General features: G+C 47.0%; 2 protein-coding genes across 5 annotated transcripts in view; one reads left to right on the plus strand and one right to left on the minus strand.

Moving 5' to 3' along the window:
- LOC143359774 (protein gustavus-like) overlaps positions 1 to 11,839 on the plus strand; it is a 263,051-nt gene extending 251,212 nt beyond the window's left edge. For all 4 annotated transcript variants that reach the window (XM_076797995.1, XM_076797994.1, XM_076797996.1 and 1 more), the window contains 5 exons: positions 752 to 1,239; positions 6,314 to 6,555; positions 7,208 to 7,538; positions 7,829 to 7,987; positions 8,072 to 11,839. In XM_076797995.1, coding sequence (XP_076654110.1) covers positions 752 to 1,239; positions 6,314 to 6,555; positions 7,208 to 7,538; positions 7,829 to 7,987; positions 8,072 to 8,211 — 1,360 coding nt within the window. In that variant the 3' untranslated portion in view covers positions 8,212 to 11,839. The remainder of the gene's footprint in view (positions 1 to 751; positions 1,240 to 6,313; positions 6,556 to 7,207; positions 7,539 to 7,828; positions 7,988 to 8,071) is intronic.
- Positions 8,914 to 16,821, minus strand: LOC143359477 (uncharacterized). The gene is made up of 4 exons (XM_076797416.1): positions 16,620 to 16,821; positions 16,254 to 16,522; positions 15,694 to 15,824; positions 8,914 to 15,183 (listed from the first exon to the last, which is right to left on the minus strand). Exons 1-4 carry the CDS (start codon positions 16,819 to 16,821, stop codon positions 15,006 to 15,008), a joined length of 780 nt encoding a protein of 259 aa, XP_076653531.1. The 3' UTR covers positions 8,914 to 15,005.

Below are 16,821 nucleotides of genomic sequence, written 5' to 3' on the forward strand. Positions count from 1 at the left end.
TTTTAATCTACTTGTTACAAAGATGCATTTACTGAACTTTTAGTTGACTTTTATTGTAGATTGTGAGTGAATGGACCAGTGTACCGAACAAATCCCCCACAGAGAGACTTTAACCACTTCGAATCTTCACAATTTTCGAATTTGAAGATTCGCCAAACTGCACGCGCTATTGAATATGAATCCGCTGCTGCGTCTGACGATGACCTGCCGATTCTACTTCGCGCAGATGCTAATGCAACGAACTTTTCATGCCGATTTTCTCGAGAACGAAGTATTGTTCGAAAACGCACCATCAGATTGGACTTCATCAAATCAACTTACTAGCAACGCTATTTATTGTTTAAGTCGATTAAGGTTAAATCCAGCACTGTAAAACTTGGTCCTAAAGTTCGCCGGAATCGCCGAATTCACAAGAAGTAGAATCGGTTGTCCACGACACAGACGCGTCAGCTGATTCCTGCGCAACGGAACAGGTGCAACCGCCGAGTTCAATTTTCTCGAAAACGAAGCGTTAACTGAAAAAAAAAACTTATTTTTCCACGTAGAATCGGCTCGCACCACCGATCCCTCGAGACACCCTGTACGATAAAGATAACGGAACGCGTGGTCGCGCGACGCGAGTCGAAATTTGCGAAAACGTGTCGGGCGTCGTTGTCGGCGCGTCCCGCGTCGGTTGGTTGAAAAATCAATGCGCCGGTTGAACGAGGACAAATTAAACTAACCAGGTTTTCCCACTGTGTTCGCATTGCAGGTACAAAGCGAATCATTGCGTGAGCGGGGGCGGTAGCCGCGGAAACGGCGCGACTGGCGGTACCGGAGGCGGTCTAGGTAGCGGAGGCGGAGGCGGCGGCCGCGGGGGCGGCGGGGGTGGAAGCCCCGGCAGGGGCGGCGGCGGCGGAGGAGGAGGAGGAGGAGGCGGTGTTGGAGGCGGAGGAGGAGGAGGAGGCGGGGGAGGAATAGACGGTGGCGCGGTGCCCGTTGCACCACCGACCACCGGCCGTCACCACCACCACCACCACTACCACCATCATCACCATCATCACCACCTCGTCACCACGACCACCACGACCACCACCACCACCACCACCACCACCACCAACGGCGGCACCAGGCACCACAAGTACAAGCTGCCCGCTGGCAAGCTGTGCAACGAACACCGTCACCACTCGCATCATCACCGGCATCACCCACACCATCGCTCCCACCATCGGGGCATGAACATGGGCCAAAAAATTTCAGGTTAGAACCACCCACCTACGATGCGATACACTTTGCGATCAACAATCGTCGACCTGTTTTTCGAAACGAGACTTGTGGCGGATCCTCGCAATCATTCATTGCTGTGCTTGTCTCTTGCATCGTATACAGGGTGATCCGCGCAACTTGCACACCTTCAATATCTCCGTTACTTGTAGTAATATGAAATAATGATGTATACCAAAGTTGCAATGATATATGTGAAAGTTGATAAATGTATACGCATTATTTGATGCAAAAGATGCAAAGGGTAGGTCTTTCCGTTTAGAAAAATCATGGTGACCTTGGAATCTCCGATACGCCTTCACCCACATAAATAGTGTTCATATCACAATATTTCCCCCTTTATATCATGCAACTTTTGTATATATCGTTCTTTTCGTGTTATTACAAGTAAACCACATGGATTACTGCGTGAACCACCCTGTATATGGACATTTAGCAGTCACGTGGAATCGACAGTAGAAGAGAAGAGGCGTATGCAGGTGTCTTCTTTCATAAATTAGACCGTAGTGATGGCTATGGTCTGTTTTCTGGAAGAAGGTGGCTGAAATGTCTAAATATAAATACAATGTTTAAATTCGCGTTTATAAGACAGGAGTGGGGGTGGACAGTTGATGTGAGTGCAAGGATATATCATAGGTGTCTCCTTTCGAGAAACAGGCCACATAGGATCATTCCACAGGAAATTGAACACTTTCTGGAGTACCGTTTCACATCCTGCTGAAATTTGGATCTAATAAATAAGAAAAACCGAAGTAGTTCTTCAAAAAGTGTCCGATTTCACGTGGAATAACCAGACAGTGATGGGTAATCGGGTCCGATCGAATAATTTCTTGAATCTTTAATACTCGGTTGAATAAACCAATGGAGATTGAAATCGATCGATCCGGGCAGGCTCGAAGACCCATCACTACGCCCAACCCCTCTGCTCCCTTATTCTCGTATGTCCCACCTGACTCGACTCGACACGACACGACCTGACTCGACCGGACTCTCTTCCGATCTTAGACGAAACCGATCTCGATCCTCCCCCACCACCGGACCACGATCTGACGCTACCGAAACAACGACGGCGACGAGGACGACGACGACAAGGACGGCAGGAGGGTACCAATGCTTCGGACAGTGTTACACGCGAGGAAGGTAATGCCTTGGGCCATGGTTGCTGGCGACATGATCTAGAACGGACCAGAAGAATATTTGGTATACTCGATCTTCTTGCTGTAACTCGAATCACCTATCAGCAAACGCGAATTCTCGTTTGTTCTTCCAGCTTCGTCGGTTATCTTTGCTTAGGCATTTTTCGGTGCTCAACACTTTGGACTTGTTGGGTGGTGTGTTCCGATGAATATTCTGAACCGTCAAACGTCGAGTCTGTTTCGACAGGACGACTTGGCTAGATGAATATCGCAACAATATTCTATAGTCACGACAGTGGCCGTGCAATCGAAGCGTAGATAAATCAAATAAATTCTAAGAACCCAGGTTTAACTATTACAGAAGATTAATTTGAATTTCTAGCTGCCACACGAAAATTTAACAATCGCTCTCGCCCATTAAAAGCTTCAAAAGACCTTCTGGTATCTCTAGATACAGATTCGACATCGTTCCTGGTATCTGTTTCCGCTGCCAAATATCTTCTGCGTATCTGCAGTGCATAAATCGTTGTATTTGATTCGTCTAAAGTAGCCTGTCTGACTTTTAGCGTCATTTTCCACTGCCAAATACCCGACGTCTCGAAACCGGAGTATAATTTCCGCGTACAATAGAAAGCTAAAACGTCGAGGCTACCTCGGTGTACTTATTTGTCCAATTCACATTGTACCAAGAAAACGGAATACGATCGTTCGCAGCACAGCAAGAACGCAAATTCCCGAGCACGCGTGCTCAGTGTAATCCGAAGTTCGTCGTTTCGCGCGCACCCTCGCAGGAATGTCAGTATAACCGAGTTGTAGGCGAGTTGTTCGTGTCCTCAGGAGTGTTGTAATTGCGACGGAATCTTGGTCGAGGGGATTGGTCTTGTGTCGCAAATATTTGGACGTTGTCCGAACTGCTTCTTCGCTCGGAGTGGATACGGAACAGTAGGTTAATCGTCTCGCTCGTGAATTCTAGTTGTTTCCTCGTGAGTGGGTTAGCCGAGCATCGTGCTGGCAGTAAAAGAGAAAAAGAGGAAGGAGGCTGGGAGAGAGAGAGAGAGACAGAGAGGGAGAGAGAATTGGTCGTGTAAATTCGCCGGCTGGCTCGTATGGCAGCCATGGCTGCCCGAAAGGAAGTTTCGGCGTCGACTCTCGCCTCTCGCCGGGCTTTGACCAGGGTCAAGGCCTCTGACCGCTCTCGATTTTACCTACCTGCTCAGGTAAGAGTCTGGAACAGGTCCCTCGGAGGCACTATCCCCCTGCGAGAAGCCTGTCGTAAAACATACGTGCATACGCCACGCTGTGAACCGAAATCTGCACAAAATTCGCACACACGTTCGGAGTTAATTAAATTTCAACGATTTCATTGACAAAACTTTACAACAGCTTGTAACCAGGCTTGTGGATCTTTATGCAAAATAAAACTCTTTAACCCATTGCACTGCTTTGTCGAGCGTGAGTCGACATTTAACAGGTGTTTAGAATATTCCGGAGTGCAAAGGGTCAATAGCACCGGACCTAAACATTGTTTTGCATTGTGGAGATTTGATGTTGAATCTTCCTGCAGTAGTACCTTGTCAATTGCGCAAGGAGCAGCTTTTCGTGGGGTCTCAGGATCGTAGAAACTAACTCCAAAACTACTTCCACCTATTCTACGGAAACGGCCCACCGTGGCGCCAGCGAAAGTTCCCCTGGTCTCGTTCGCCGGTCGCGAATTTACATAAGCGAAAACCGATTAATCACCGGTACAAATTAACCTTTCCGTAAATTGTCTCGATCGGGCCGGCCCGTGGAAACCGTGGCGCGAGCGGCGAACAACGGTTTAAAAAGTGAAAGGAAAAAGAAAGGAGAGCCAACCGGTGCTCCCTCGACCCCGTAGAACCGCAGATTTCTATCCTCCCGGCGCTCGAAGAATTTATTTTGAAGCGGGTCTACCGCTTCCGGCCGGCGGTCCGTTCGTCTTCCTTTCATCTATTCGGGATCGGCGTGGTAGTCCCGGCACGTTTGTTTCTCTTCGACCATCGTCCCGACGCTTTTGAAAGTCTCGTCCGAAGAGTAGACGTTCCTTTCGCAAAACTTCACCGGAAAGTTTCCTCTCGCTGGGAACACGGGCCGGCCGCGGATGTAATAGGTCGCTAATTATTTGCATACGCGCGTAACGCGGTCGGCCAGGCTAGCGTAACAAGTCTCGCGGCTAATTAGTTGCCGGCGAATCTCATTAGAACGGTCACGATCCATCGGGCAGGCTCTCGACGCCCGGGAAAAACACCGGCACCGGGTCGATTAATCGTTTCCCCGTCGATCCCGCTCCGGCCGGCATGATTTACGACCGCTTCCGGAAATCGATTCCGTCTCGTGCTCTCCCGAGCCCCCGAAACCTCGGGACCGCTCGCCTTTTTCGGGAAATTTGTCGCCGTAGACCGCAGCCAATTCGCGCAACTCTTCTCTCTCTTTCGCTTCCTCTCTTTCAGCTGCTCTCGCTCGCTCGCAAAACCCCGTGAAATTTACGAGCCGGGAGTGTATCGTAACTCTCGGACACGAAAAAAAGCCCGGCGACGCGTCGAACCCGAAGGAGACCCGCAGCCCGACCGGATACACAGAGAGAGGGCCGTGAAAGGCCCTTTCTATTAGTGCCCCTCGGCTTTTCGGGCATCGGAGCTACAGAGAGAAAGAGAGAGGGAGGGAGAAAGAGAGAGAGAGAGAGACCCTTTGAAATCCTCACGGACCTTTCCAGAACCCTCGTTTCGGAACCCTCGAAACGCTGTCGGGAACAGCTGCCAGAGCAAATAAACCAGCATCCGAGGATATCGCTCCGTGTTCGACCCTAGCCAAAAGGAGAAGGGGTGAACACCAGCCAGCCAGCCAGCCAGAGCAGCAGCAGCAGCAGCAGCAAAAGCAGACTTCGAAAACCTTCAACGAAGCCTGCTGTGCCCGCCGGAGGACGGCACCGACCGACGGACCCTTCATTATTTTTCTTCCACTCTTTTTTCCAACCGTTCCTCGGCAAATCTACCCGGCCCGACGCGCCGCTGGCAGGTATCCGGCCACAGGATGAACCCCGCGAACGCGTCTTGAATTATTAACGACCCTGTGGAAATCTTCTGCGGACGAGACACCCGTCGCGGTCCTCGGGCTCTGCGCCTAAGCCTCGCTAGATTTGCGAATTTGCGATTATACCGGTAGAATTGGTGGAAGGGACGATTTTCTTCTGCCAAGGGAAACCTTGGCTCGCTGCTACTCCGGTGGTTGGTTAATCAACTTTTCGGATCTCCGGTAATTGTTCAGTTAATTCTACAGACATGCGAACGGACAAACAATAGACGATTCTATTCACAGAATTACAATTGGACCGCAGCCGACGCATTCCTGATCAAAATCCTGATATAAACGTCCAAACTTCCTGTGCATGCGAAAGACTTATACCTTAGCGTACGAAGCCTGCGGATATTCATGCAAAATAAACATTTTCTCAGTCAATTGTAACGAATAGAACTGAAATAAAACGGTAATGTTTATTTTAACTGTTTCAACGAGTTAAAGGCGTTCTAACAACGTTAATGGCTTCACCATTTTATATTTTGTCTATTCATTTTTGTCATAAATCCATAAAATCCGCACTCTAGTCGTCAGTATTGTTGGCTCATTGAGGGACCCCAATGCATATCGTCTCTGTGCCATTTAACGGCTGCTGAAAATGCATTCGTTGGTACTTTTCTCTTGAATATGGATTAAGGAAGAAGACGATTAGATTGATTTTTGTGGAGGAATGAAAAAGTAAAGGTTTAGGAGCGTCAATGTTTGTACTTCGGTACGCTAAGGATTAGGTCTGAAGGATTCCGTGTTTCCAGGGAACGAGGATCGAAGAATCGCGGGAGGGGAGTGTCGCGAACTCTACTGACGACCCTAATTTTTTGCAGGCGCCGTGAAGAGCGTGACGCGCGAGAGCGGAACCGGAACGGGCGGCGGCGTCGGCCTCGGGAGCGGCGGCGGAGGCGGAGGCACCGTGGCGTACAAACCCGTGGTACCCAGGGAGCTGGCGCAAGACTTCTCGAGGCCCGCTCGCCTCGACATCCTCCTCGACATGCCGCCCGCCTCGCGGGAGACGCAGATACACCACAGCTGGAACGCCGACGACCGTAGTTTGAACATATTCGTCAAGGTACGTCTTCTTCTTTCACGTAGAAACATTCCAAAGACATCCTCAAAACCCCCAGTTTGGGATTTTTGGAATCATCAAAAATCATGGTCCCATCTCCAGCGCGACACTGAGGAGACCCTTGGAACAACAAACAATACATCCAGTGTCTCCCCCATCAGTAAGGAATCGATCTTTCGGTTCTTTCTCTCTGTAGGGGTCAAAACTTGTATGGTCTTATGCCTTTAAATTGTGACGCATTTGCGTTGATTTTAAAATTTCACAAAGAAGATTTAAAATTTCCAAGCGTCACAATTCAGGGGACTGTGACTACAAAAAACTGAAAGTGAAAAAATAAGGATCACCCTTACCTTCTGGACCTTTTAGAAAAATCGCCCCCCTAGACAACACGTTCACAATGTTCTCAACACAAACCACCCGTGTACCATCTAAAATTAATTCATGTCTTTATCGTGATATCAGACGAAAGTTGGGTAAGGCCCTAACGGAGCTGATCTTATTCCAAAATTGAAACGCATTAAATGACCTGAAGCGTCTTCAACGTCTGGGTTCAGGGGGTTGATGACAGAGGGATGCAGTTTGGAATAAGATCGGTGAAGTGAACGCTGATCGCACGAGGTCGTATAATAATCTGTATTCGCTTCATATTCGATAGGACGACGACAAGCTGACGTTTCACCGACATCCCGTGGCGCAGAGCACGGATTGTATCAGGGGGAAGGTGGGCTACACGAAGGGTATGCACGTGTGGGAGCTGTACTGGAGCACGAGGCAACGAGGCACGCACGCCGTGGTCGGCGTCGCGACGGCGGACGCGCCTCTTCACAGTGTCGGCTACCAGAGTCTCGTGGGTAACAACGATCTCAGCTGGGGTTGGGATCTCGGCAGGAATAGGCTGCTCCACGACTCGAAGAACAACAACGGCGTCACGTATCCGGCGCTACTCAAGCCTGACGAGACGTTCATCGTTCCTGACAAATTCCTCGGTAAGAAACGGTACAACAAACAGTTCCTCTTTGCACTTTGAGACTTTTCTTGGAGCACCTTTACCAGGTGTCGGAACACTCACAATGATTAGGTAGAGCTAGATAATACCGTCTTGATGATTCACCATTATTAGAATGCTGGTAGACAGTGTTAGAACAGCCTCCAAGTGCAACGAGTAAATACTCTTTACAAAAGAAGTCTTCATTATCTAGCCGACACTTGACGCTTTGAAGATACCTTGTAACACTTGATGACCGACTGTAATACAAACCTATTTGTCTCGTTGCAGTGGTCCTGGACATGGACGAAGGCACGTTAGCGTTCGTCGTTGACGGCCAGTACCTGGGTATCGCGTTCAGGGGTCTTAAAGGCAGGAAGTTGCATCCTATCGTGTCCGCCGTATGGGGACACTGCGAGATCACGATGAAGTACATCGGCGGTCTGGATCGTGAGTATTGAATAACGACGCATCTCTGTGTAGTTTTTTCGAACGATGTTCAAGTTACTGATCGATTCTGTTGCGACTTTTCAGCGGAACCCCTACCCCTGATGGACCTCTGTCGAAGAGTGATCCGTCAGCGGATCGGCAAGCACAGACTAGAAGAGAAAATCCAGATGCTGAACCTGCCGCAGGCGATGGAGACTTATCTCCTGTATCGCGACAGGAGATAACAACCGAGTGGCGCCAGCGAGAATGCCACCACGATTACGACTGTGAACACCACCGCGCTATTATATTGCCACCAGGACGCACAGGGGAACATCGTGGTGAGACGAGTACGATCGTGGTCGTCGTCGTCTTCCTCATCATGCTCATCGTCATCTTCCTCGTCATCTTCCTCGTCATCCTCCTCGTCGTCCTCGGCGTCCTGAATCCTTCGCTGTCCTCTCCCCGTGTCATCCTCGTCCCCGTTTAGGGCTCCGTCTGCCGCTGACTATATGTCCTCGCTCCGACAAAACAGAGAGCCTCGTCGTCGCCTCTAACGCAGAGAAAAGAGAAAAGAGAAAAGAAAAAAAACGAAAACGAAAAAACCATGGTCGTGTGTTGTTCTCGACCCTCGACGTCGCGCGCGCGCGGCGTCGTCTTCGTCGTCTCTCGTCGAAACTAGCCCTTCGAGAGAACGAGAAACAAAAAAAGAAACCACCCCGAGAGGGGGAGGGGGCTGTAGCAACTATTATTTAGGTGATATTGTTGTTTTGTGTTATGTCGACACGATTAAAATCGTGGTTGAAGTCTTTATTGATTGTTATAACATCCGGCGACGCGACGCGGCGCGGCGCGTACACTTCTGCTCCTCCTCTTCTTGTTTTTTCGAGTTAGCCACCGGTAGCTTTCTCGCTCGGGGGTGCTGCAGCCGCCGCCACCGCCTGCTGTTTCTTTTTCTTTCTTTATTATTACTCTTGTCTTTGTGTCGCGCCGAGACGACGCTGCGAGAGGAACCCCCCCGGAAGACACCCGAGGAAGACGGCACGAAAATTCACGAGGACCGTCGTCGTTGGAGAAACCTATATACAGCGCTTCGCACTACCGTTGGCCAGTAAACAAACGTTAGGCTTTAGTCGAGTCTGGAGGCTGATTACGGGTGAACTTTCGGTTAATTAGTCAACGAACGAGAGGGACAGCGGGGGACGGACACACGAGGACCTGTCGCAGCGGTGGAACACGTCGACGAAGCTCTCTCGGGGCGGTTCTGTTGTCGAGAAGAAGAACCGCCAGAGGATCGAAGGAACTGTGTTGTATAGTGAGAGAGAAGCCAGCCACTCGAACAGCCACCTTCCAATAGACTCATTTTTCAAGTATTTTCTAAGCATGCTAGGTCTAATAAAATATAGTGGTGTGCGTGAACCGTGGAAGGACACAAAGGAGATACGATGACGAGGACAGAGAGAAAGAGAGGATGATGATGATCCATTGAGTAACGCGCCTCAGATTTGCAGTGTTCTATTTCTTTTTTAAAAAAAAAAGTGTTAGCCAAGTCCTAGAGACGCGGGCACGCGTTTCGACGACACGATGATCTGTCGTGACCTTGAGCAGAGATATATAAGGAGAAACGAAATTACCTCAGTCGATCGAAGTAATCACGATTAGACGACGGGCGTCCAGCCCCCACAGGTGTCTTTCGGAGACACGAATCATACGGCGACGATCGCGCGAAAACACGGTCACCGATCTTCGACGAAGATGACGCGTCGACACGACAGTGAACCGGATATATATATTTACGATGGCCGACGTCTCGGCGGCGATGACGATGACGACGACGATGATAGTAAAACGATTATACCGGGCGTGTTGCTACCTATACTATTAGCATGACAAATTATGACTGGTCCCTAGTAACTCTTTACTCTTACGTTTGTCGCTTAGGTTTAATGATGATGCCGTGTTGCCGGCGATGTCGATTTGTACATAGGGTATAATTATAATAATGATAATAATAATAATATCTATCGGTACGACGATATGTATGTATATGCGGGTGGTGATTGTATCCGAGACCGTAAGAACGCGAACCGAGTGCGAGGAAAGTCTAGGTAAACGACGAAAAAGAGAGAAAGAGAGAGAGAGAGAGAGAGAGAGAGAGTAAGAGAGTTTTATGTCGCGAGAGATGAAGAGAGGGTGAGAGAAGAGGAAAAAGAAAAACACGAAAAAAATTCATTGAGTCGATGTCGCTTTCGTTCCGCCACCGCCGCGTAGTTGTTGTTTTTTTTTTTTCGTTGTTTCGCTTTCTCCTTGCGGGGTAGGGTGCCACGCATTGTTGTTCATTCTCCTCGAGCCGCGTCTTCCAAAATTGTCCGCGAATCCGAAACGTCGGGGCGCAGCCTGACCGGGAGCACACACAAACACACACGCACCGCCATCGTTTCCGTTTGCTCTCGAAACACGCAGATATCGTTCAGCGAGCTTTTTCAAAACCGGTCGCGAGCTAACAAAGCCGTTCCGAATAGCACAACGCACGATCTCTCGCAATCGGCTGCCGCTGCACCATGATCTTGCGGTGCTCAATACGCACACCCGGCGCAGCGCTGTCCGTTAACAGCGTTCGCCTTTACACATTTTCACTCGAGAATCTCTCGTGCGAGCTCGGAGGATTGCGACAGCAACGTGCCACTGGTTTGTCCAATCGATTAGCCCCTTCTACGTAGACTGACGTTCGCACCAATGATTATTTTACCGATTCACGTTGCGTGCATTAGTAACGCCACGATTGCACGGTGTGTAAAGATGATCGTAGTGTTTTTTACACTGGTCTGGAGACGAGAAAGAGTTACATATTGGAATACGTTGAATTATGCGATCCTGTAGGAAGTTTTAAAGTGAAAATATTCGTATCCGTTCGTTTTTAAAAGTCGTAGTGGTCAAGCCACTGTGTTATTAAGCAAATTTGTTTTACAATTGGATATCGACGAGGTGCTTTGTCAGTGAAATGTAGAAGATGGTTCATCGCGTTTGGCATGCGAGTGGTTCAAACATTAGCGGTGAAAGGAGGAATAGAAATTCGAGCGAAGATCCTCCGAGCATGTTGCGAGCGAACATGGCGCGTGCTTCCTGTTCGATCCTCGAGGTCTTGGTCGCGAGTGTTGCAGAACCTCGGAGAACTACATTTCGTTCGTAAACCTCAGACTAGTAAATAAATTGTATAAGACAGGAGGCGGATATAGTAAGAGGGAATTTAGAGTGGCAACGCCCGTGGACACGAGTGAAAACGAGGGGAGACTACTATATATTTTATAGCAGACGAATTCGAGACTTCATTTCCTTCGTTTTTCTTCTTTTTTCTTTTTCAAGTGACAAAAAGAAAAGAATTTCCTTTTTCTTTTTTTTTCTTTCTTTACGATTGTTTTTAATCACGGGTGCGCGTGGCACGATCCGAGGTATATGAAACACAGGACAAACGAAGTAATAGCGTTTAGAATGTTGTACATATTATTATTAATTAATGATTAATATTAATATTATTATTATTATTATTGTATCGACTCGATAGTTTAATTGATTAATCGATTGTATCGTGTTAGTCGGCATAATTGTGGATTCAGTTTTTGTACGGTAGTAGGGCGATCTACGAATGAGAAAAAGCGAGAGAGAGAGAGAGAGAGAGAGAGCGAGAGAGAGAATAATAGCAGAGACGAGAATAACGAGAGACAGGAGGTCTGGATGAAGACGCGATCGATCGATCGGATCGGGGGCTAGATCGACGTGGATCGAGTTTCGCGTCCTATTGTTCAACGTCTCGATTCGCCGAGAGATAGAAACGATGGATTTCACCGAATAAAGCAAAGTGAAACAGCAAAGAAACGTGTTTTTATACCGATCGGCGCGCACGATCTTCGAAACGATTTTTTAATCTCGAGACACATTTTATATATTTTTCTTTTTTTTTTCTACGTTATCGTTACGGACTCGTCAGTGTTATGTTTCTTTTTTGTTCGTCGTTGTCGTTCGCGTGTCTCGCTCGAAGAAACGACTCCTTCGAGACCGTCGTAATATTTTTTTTGTTTTTCTTGTTTTTAATTCGTTGAACGTGTTGGAGGCCTCGGTCGAACGTGTTTCGAACGACGTTCGTTGCGTTCCGCGTGGTGAACGCATTCGTCCAGGCAGTTTTAGACGCTCGAAATTCCATCGTGATTTCGATTAGACATGTTTTATTTTTACATTCGGGGAGGACTCGAATCGCGAGAAACTCGGCCGATCGATCGATCGTCGCGCGATCAAACGAAAGGAAACCGCGTTCGAGACGAGACAAAAGAAGAAAATACAGAAAACTCGGAGAGAATCTTGGGTACTTCGAGGTATTTCTCCTCCTCCTCCCCCCACCCCCAACCCCCGTGAATTGCCTGCCGCCTGCCTGTGCAAACTACGTTGCCTCGACAAATGTGTCTAATTTATTGACGATGCGATAATGAGCAGGACCTTTAAGCCGCGTGCGTGCAAGTGATAATTGAAAGAACGATGCTGTGTATATGTGTATGCGCGTGTGTGTATGCTTCGGAGAGGGTGACTGCGAAAGAACCGAGCAAACAAAGGGTGAATGCCAGAAAAAAAAAAGCGAAGAGAGAGTGACAGAGTGAACGTGGGGCGAGAAAGAGCGAGAGAGAGAGAGTGAGAGAGGAAAGTAAGAGAACAAAAGAACGCGAACGCATCTGGCACCGGATGGTCTTCGACGAGAGTTTCGTTCCTTTTCCTCGCGCACCGCGAGAGAAACCAGTCGTTCTTTGCCCGAAATTCGTATTTAGTGAATTGTTTAGCGCGATTATCGAGTAGAATGGGTACACACCGGTTCAACACTGCCCAGCCGCCCCGTGCGCAGCCGTTTTTCCCCAGAGAACGAGAGCACGTTCCTAACTCGAATCGTTCGCTGCACGTTCCCCGATCTGTCTTGTAAATATCGAAAGCCTCGATCGTTCGTAAAAGCCGTGAGAAGATTCGTCGCAGTTCTTAGGACGTACACGGTCGCGGAAAACTTGTTGGCACAGCTGTCAACCATTCTGTCGGTACTCGAAATATTCTACGACGTTCGTAGCTCGCCATTTCAACTGGTATCTTTACGCCTTCGGGCTTTTAATAAATTGTACGAGAACGTAGGGATTTATAGCAATTTTGCTATTCGTCAACGAGAACGTTTAAGTAGTTCGAATTGTTATCGGTGTTAATATGTTGACTGCTGCACGGGTGAATTTTTCTTTTTTTTTTAGCGGAATTGAACGTCGATTTTTTATTAGGATTGAAGATTACAGAAGTGATTCCTGTAATAACTACTTTTTATTTTTATATCGTTGGAACAAGTTTCTCGGATTTTCTGTGATTTCTCGACCATTGGTGCGGCAGTCGACGTGTTAAACTAGCTTTTAATTATACAATCGTGTACGAAGATTACTTTCGAAGATTATTACGTACGAAGAAGTTACTTTCTTTGAAAATTGTAATCGGATTATTCGATTTTGTATGACTTTTATGGGTACTGACGTCGAGATGTTGCGCTAGCTTTTGATTGTATAGTTTCGTACGAGTATAATGAATAAACTGATACCGGGTCAATTTCATTGGAAAGTATAATTATTATTTCTCTAGACGACCACACACAACGCATTAAATTTTGTGTGACTTTTATGGGTACTGACATGGCAGTCAAGGAGTTAGACTACCGTTTAATTGTATAGTTTCGTATGAATGCAATGAATAAACTGACACCGGGTCGATTTCATTGAGAAGCATAATTATTATTTCTCTGAAGGACTGTACGCAACGTATTGAAATTTTATGTTACTTTTACGGGTATTGACGGGGCAGTTAACATGTCGAACTAAGTTTTAATTATACAGTTTCGTACGAGTAGAACGAATCAACTGATGCCGAGTCAGTTTCTTTAAAAATTTGAGTGGATGCAAAATATTGAGTATATTAGTTAATTCAGCGACGTTATGCTGTTAAGTTAGGGGTCGTACGATTGAAAGCTAGGTGTGCCAATATTTCTCGCGATTTTAATTGTGTCGCCGCCGGGGGGTTGTAGCAGTGTTGAACGGCTTGAAAAAGAGGCCACTTCCGGTGCGTCGCGCGTCCGCGATTCCGTTGACGTTCTTTTCTCTTGTGTTTTTTTTTCCTTAAGCCTGGACTATTTGCAACGAGCGATCTCACGTCTATTTAAGCATAAGTTTACCGAGTTTAGCATGGTATTGCTGTATAGCGGCGAGTGAACGCGAAGAATTTATAAATATGTAATGCCTTAATGTTATAACGATAATAATATGGAATAGCGTTACTTGTATAATTAGTTGTGACGCGAGAAAGGGAGGGAGAGAATGGGAGACAGAGAGAACGATAGAGGGGTGGTTGAAACACACGGAGAAACACGACGAGAAATATATTTCCCCGACGGAACAGTGAGAGATTTCGTTTCGCGAGGGTGGCGAGTAAACGGGGGAAAAAAAATAAAAAAACGTGAACACACAAACACACACACTCGGAGCGAACAAGGGGAAAGAGAGTGAAAGAGCGAAAGAGAGTGTGAGAGAGAGAGAGAGAGAGATTAAAAAATGTAACAGACGACGCAAACATACACAAAAGAAGAAAAAAACGAAAGGGAGTGCAGTACGCGCGGCCGTTTGTCTCCATTCTGTTCGTGATTTGATATTTTTTTATAATTCCGACGACGAGAGAGAACGATTGGAGAGCACGAGAGGGAGAGAGTATAAATGGAGCGTGTATAGAGCGGACTGCTATCTAAAATAGTTCAGGCTAGATGTCGATGTTTGTAGCGGATAAAGAACAAAAAAAAACACAACACAGCATATTGTAATTAAAATTAAAAGTCATTAATATCGACCGCTTTTTCATTCGTCCAACGTGAGAATCTTTTGTCCCGCCCTTTACAATATCTGTCCAAATATTTTGAGCATCCGATCGAACAAAATACTCCGTTCGACGGAAGACGAGGGAGCTTCGGAGCTTGAACTTCCGCTTCCTCTTATTCCTCTCTCGTTTCCGATTCGTCGCGCGCATCTGACGACGCCTCGGAAGATGTTTGCTCCTCGCAGTCTCTGTACAGCACGTCGCAATCCTCTTCGCGAATTCCAGCCTCTCCTGCGTCTTGCACGAGCCGGTCCCAACCGGAAGTAGACTTCAGAGACTTGCCGACGCTACGTCTGAAACCGTTCGACTAATTTGACAAAATTTCTCAACCCCGAAACGGCGAACTTAACACATTATTTACATTCCGTAACTTTTTAAAATCTATGATCTGAGGATTTTTTAATAGCTCCTTCAAACGACAATTGCAATCTCCTATGAACCTACAACTGACCCCCAGTAACGTGACCTAATAGTTTTGTTTAGGATCATTATATAAAATATCATTTTTAAGCTTACTCTTGCACAATTGTTAAAAACTTCCGGTAGATAAAGTGTTAATTTTCGCTAACGCGGCCCTCACAATGGATCTTTTTGAGCTTTAGAAGAATTTGAAAAATATTTTGGGGCAATTGTTACAGTCCCTGATTTAATGTACGATCGCTGCTTCAGCCAAATGTTGAAACTTTTCGTAAATTCAAAAGTTCCGAAGGTACGAGAACTTGTCTAAAACTTAGCGACCCATTATGCCAGAGAAGGGTTAAGTCCCACAAGTAAGCATCCACGAGAGCGATCTTTGAACTCACGTCAAGTACTTGGCGAGCACCTTGCCAACTGCACCGAACGTTCTCGTCAACTTCCGGTTCTCCAGGCAGACCGTCCTCTGGATGCAACGAACCCTGGCATCGTCTGCTAAAACTTCCTTTTGCTCCGCGTTCTGGAAAATGATGGCCACGGAAATACATAAAAGCCACTGGAGACGGGACAATAAATATTATATTATCAGCAAACTGCAGGTGTGCACACAGTATCCAAATCTCTGACAGTTAGCAATTTAGTATAGCACTTTGAGCGTCACGTCTATCAGAAATGGGAGGCGGCGTTATTTGTCCAGATTTGAAAATTAATTTTTGCGGTAATCAATCGAGTGTAGCAAATTTGGTTAGCATAATGCTAGAAAGGTGAAAGACAGAAGGTCTCAGAGCTATTCTTTAACTTTTCAATTTTGTCAATCCATTCCCAATAATTTGATTGAGTCGAAAACAATACAACAGTGTAACTAAAATTTTTGAACGTTAGCACTGCTTCAAGATAATAATTAAACAATGAATAATTTCTCTAGACCTCTCCTTCCTGTAGAACTCACCGCAGACTCGAAATCGTAAGCAGCATAAAGGTCCCTTTTGTCCCTGGCAGACAAGACATCCGTGAGCACATCCCTGCGTTTCACAGACGCCATAGTGTTCTGTATAATGGCGAAGAGAAGCAGCAGTCCAATAAAACTGACGATCACCAGGTGCTTCGAAGACGGTCCGACGGAGTAGTCGATAGAGTGTGCGATTGGGTACGCAAAATTAGGATGTTCGTAGACGTAAGGCAGTTCACTACGATGGCTGACGAAGGTCCTCGGTGGAGCTGAAGTGCACAACATGCTCGAAGTCATCGCAGTTCATCCTGTATCCCTTCTATCTTCAAAAAAAGAAAAACTGGTGATACAAACATGGGATGTTACCGGGTAGATAATTGCTCGGAGTCAACGGACGCAGGTAGGGCTCCGAAGGATGCGTCGTATCGGCGCGAGGAAAGGCTTCCATCTTATTTGAACTCTCAGAGCCATTTCCGGTCGCCGGAAACACTATGCCCTTCGCGTCCTGGCTGACAACCGAAGCTGCCAGTGCCACCACAAACAGAATCTTCGTTGACAGAAACGACAT

Source organism: Halictus rubicundus, chromosome 12 (assembly GCF_050948215.1).
Source record: "Halictus rubicundus isolate RS-2024b chromosome 12, iyHalRubi1_principal, whole genome shotgun sequence".
Lineage (NCBI taxonomy): Eukaryota > Metazoa > Arthropoda > Insecta > Hymenoptera > Halictidae > Halictus > Halictus rubicundus.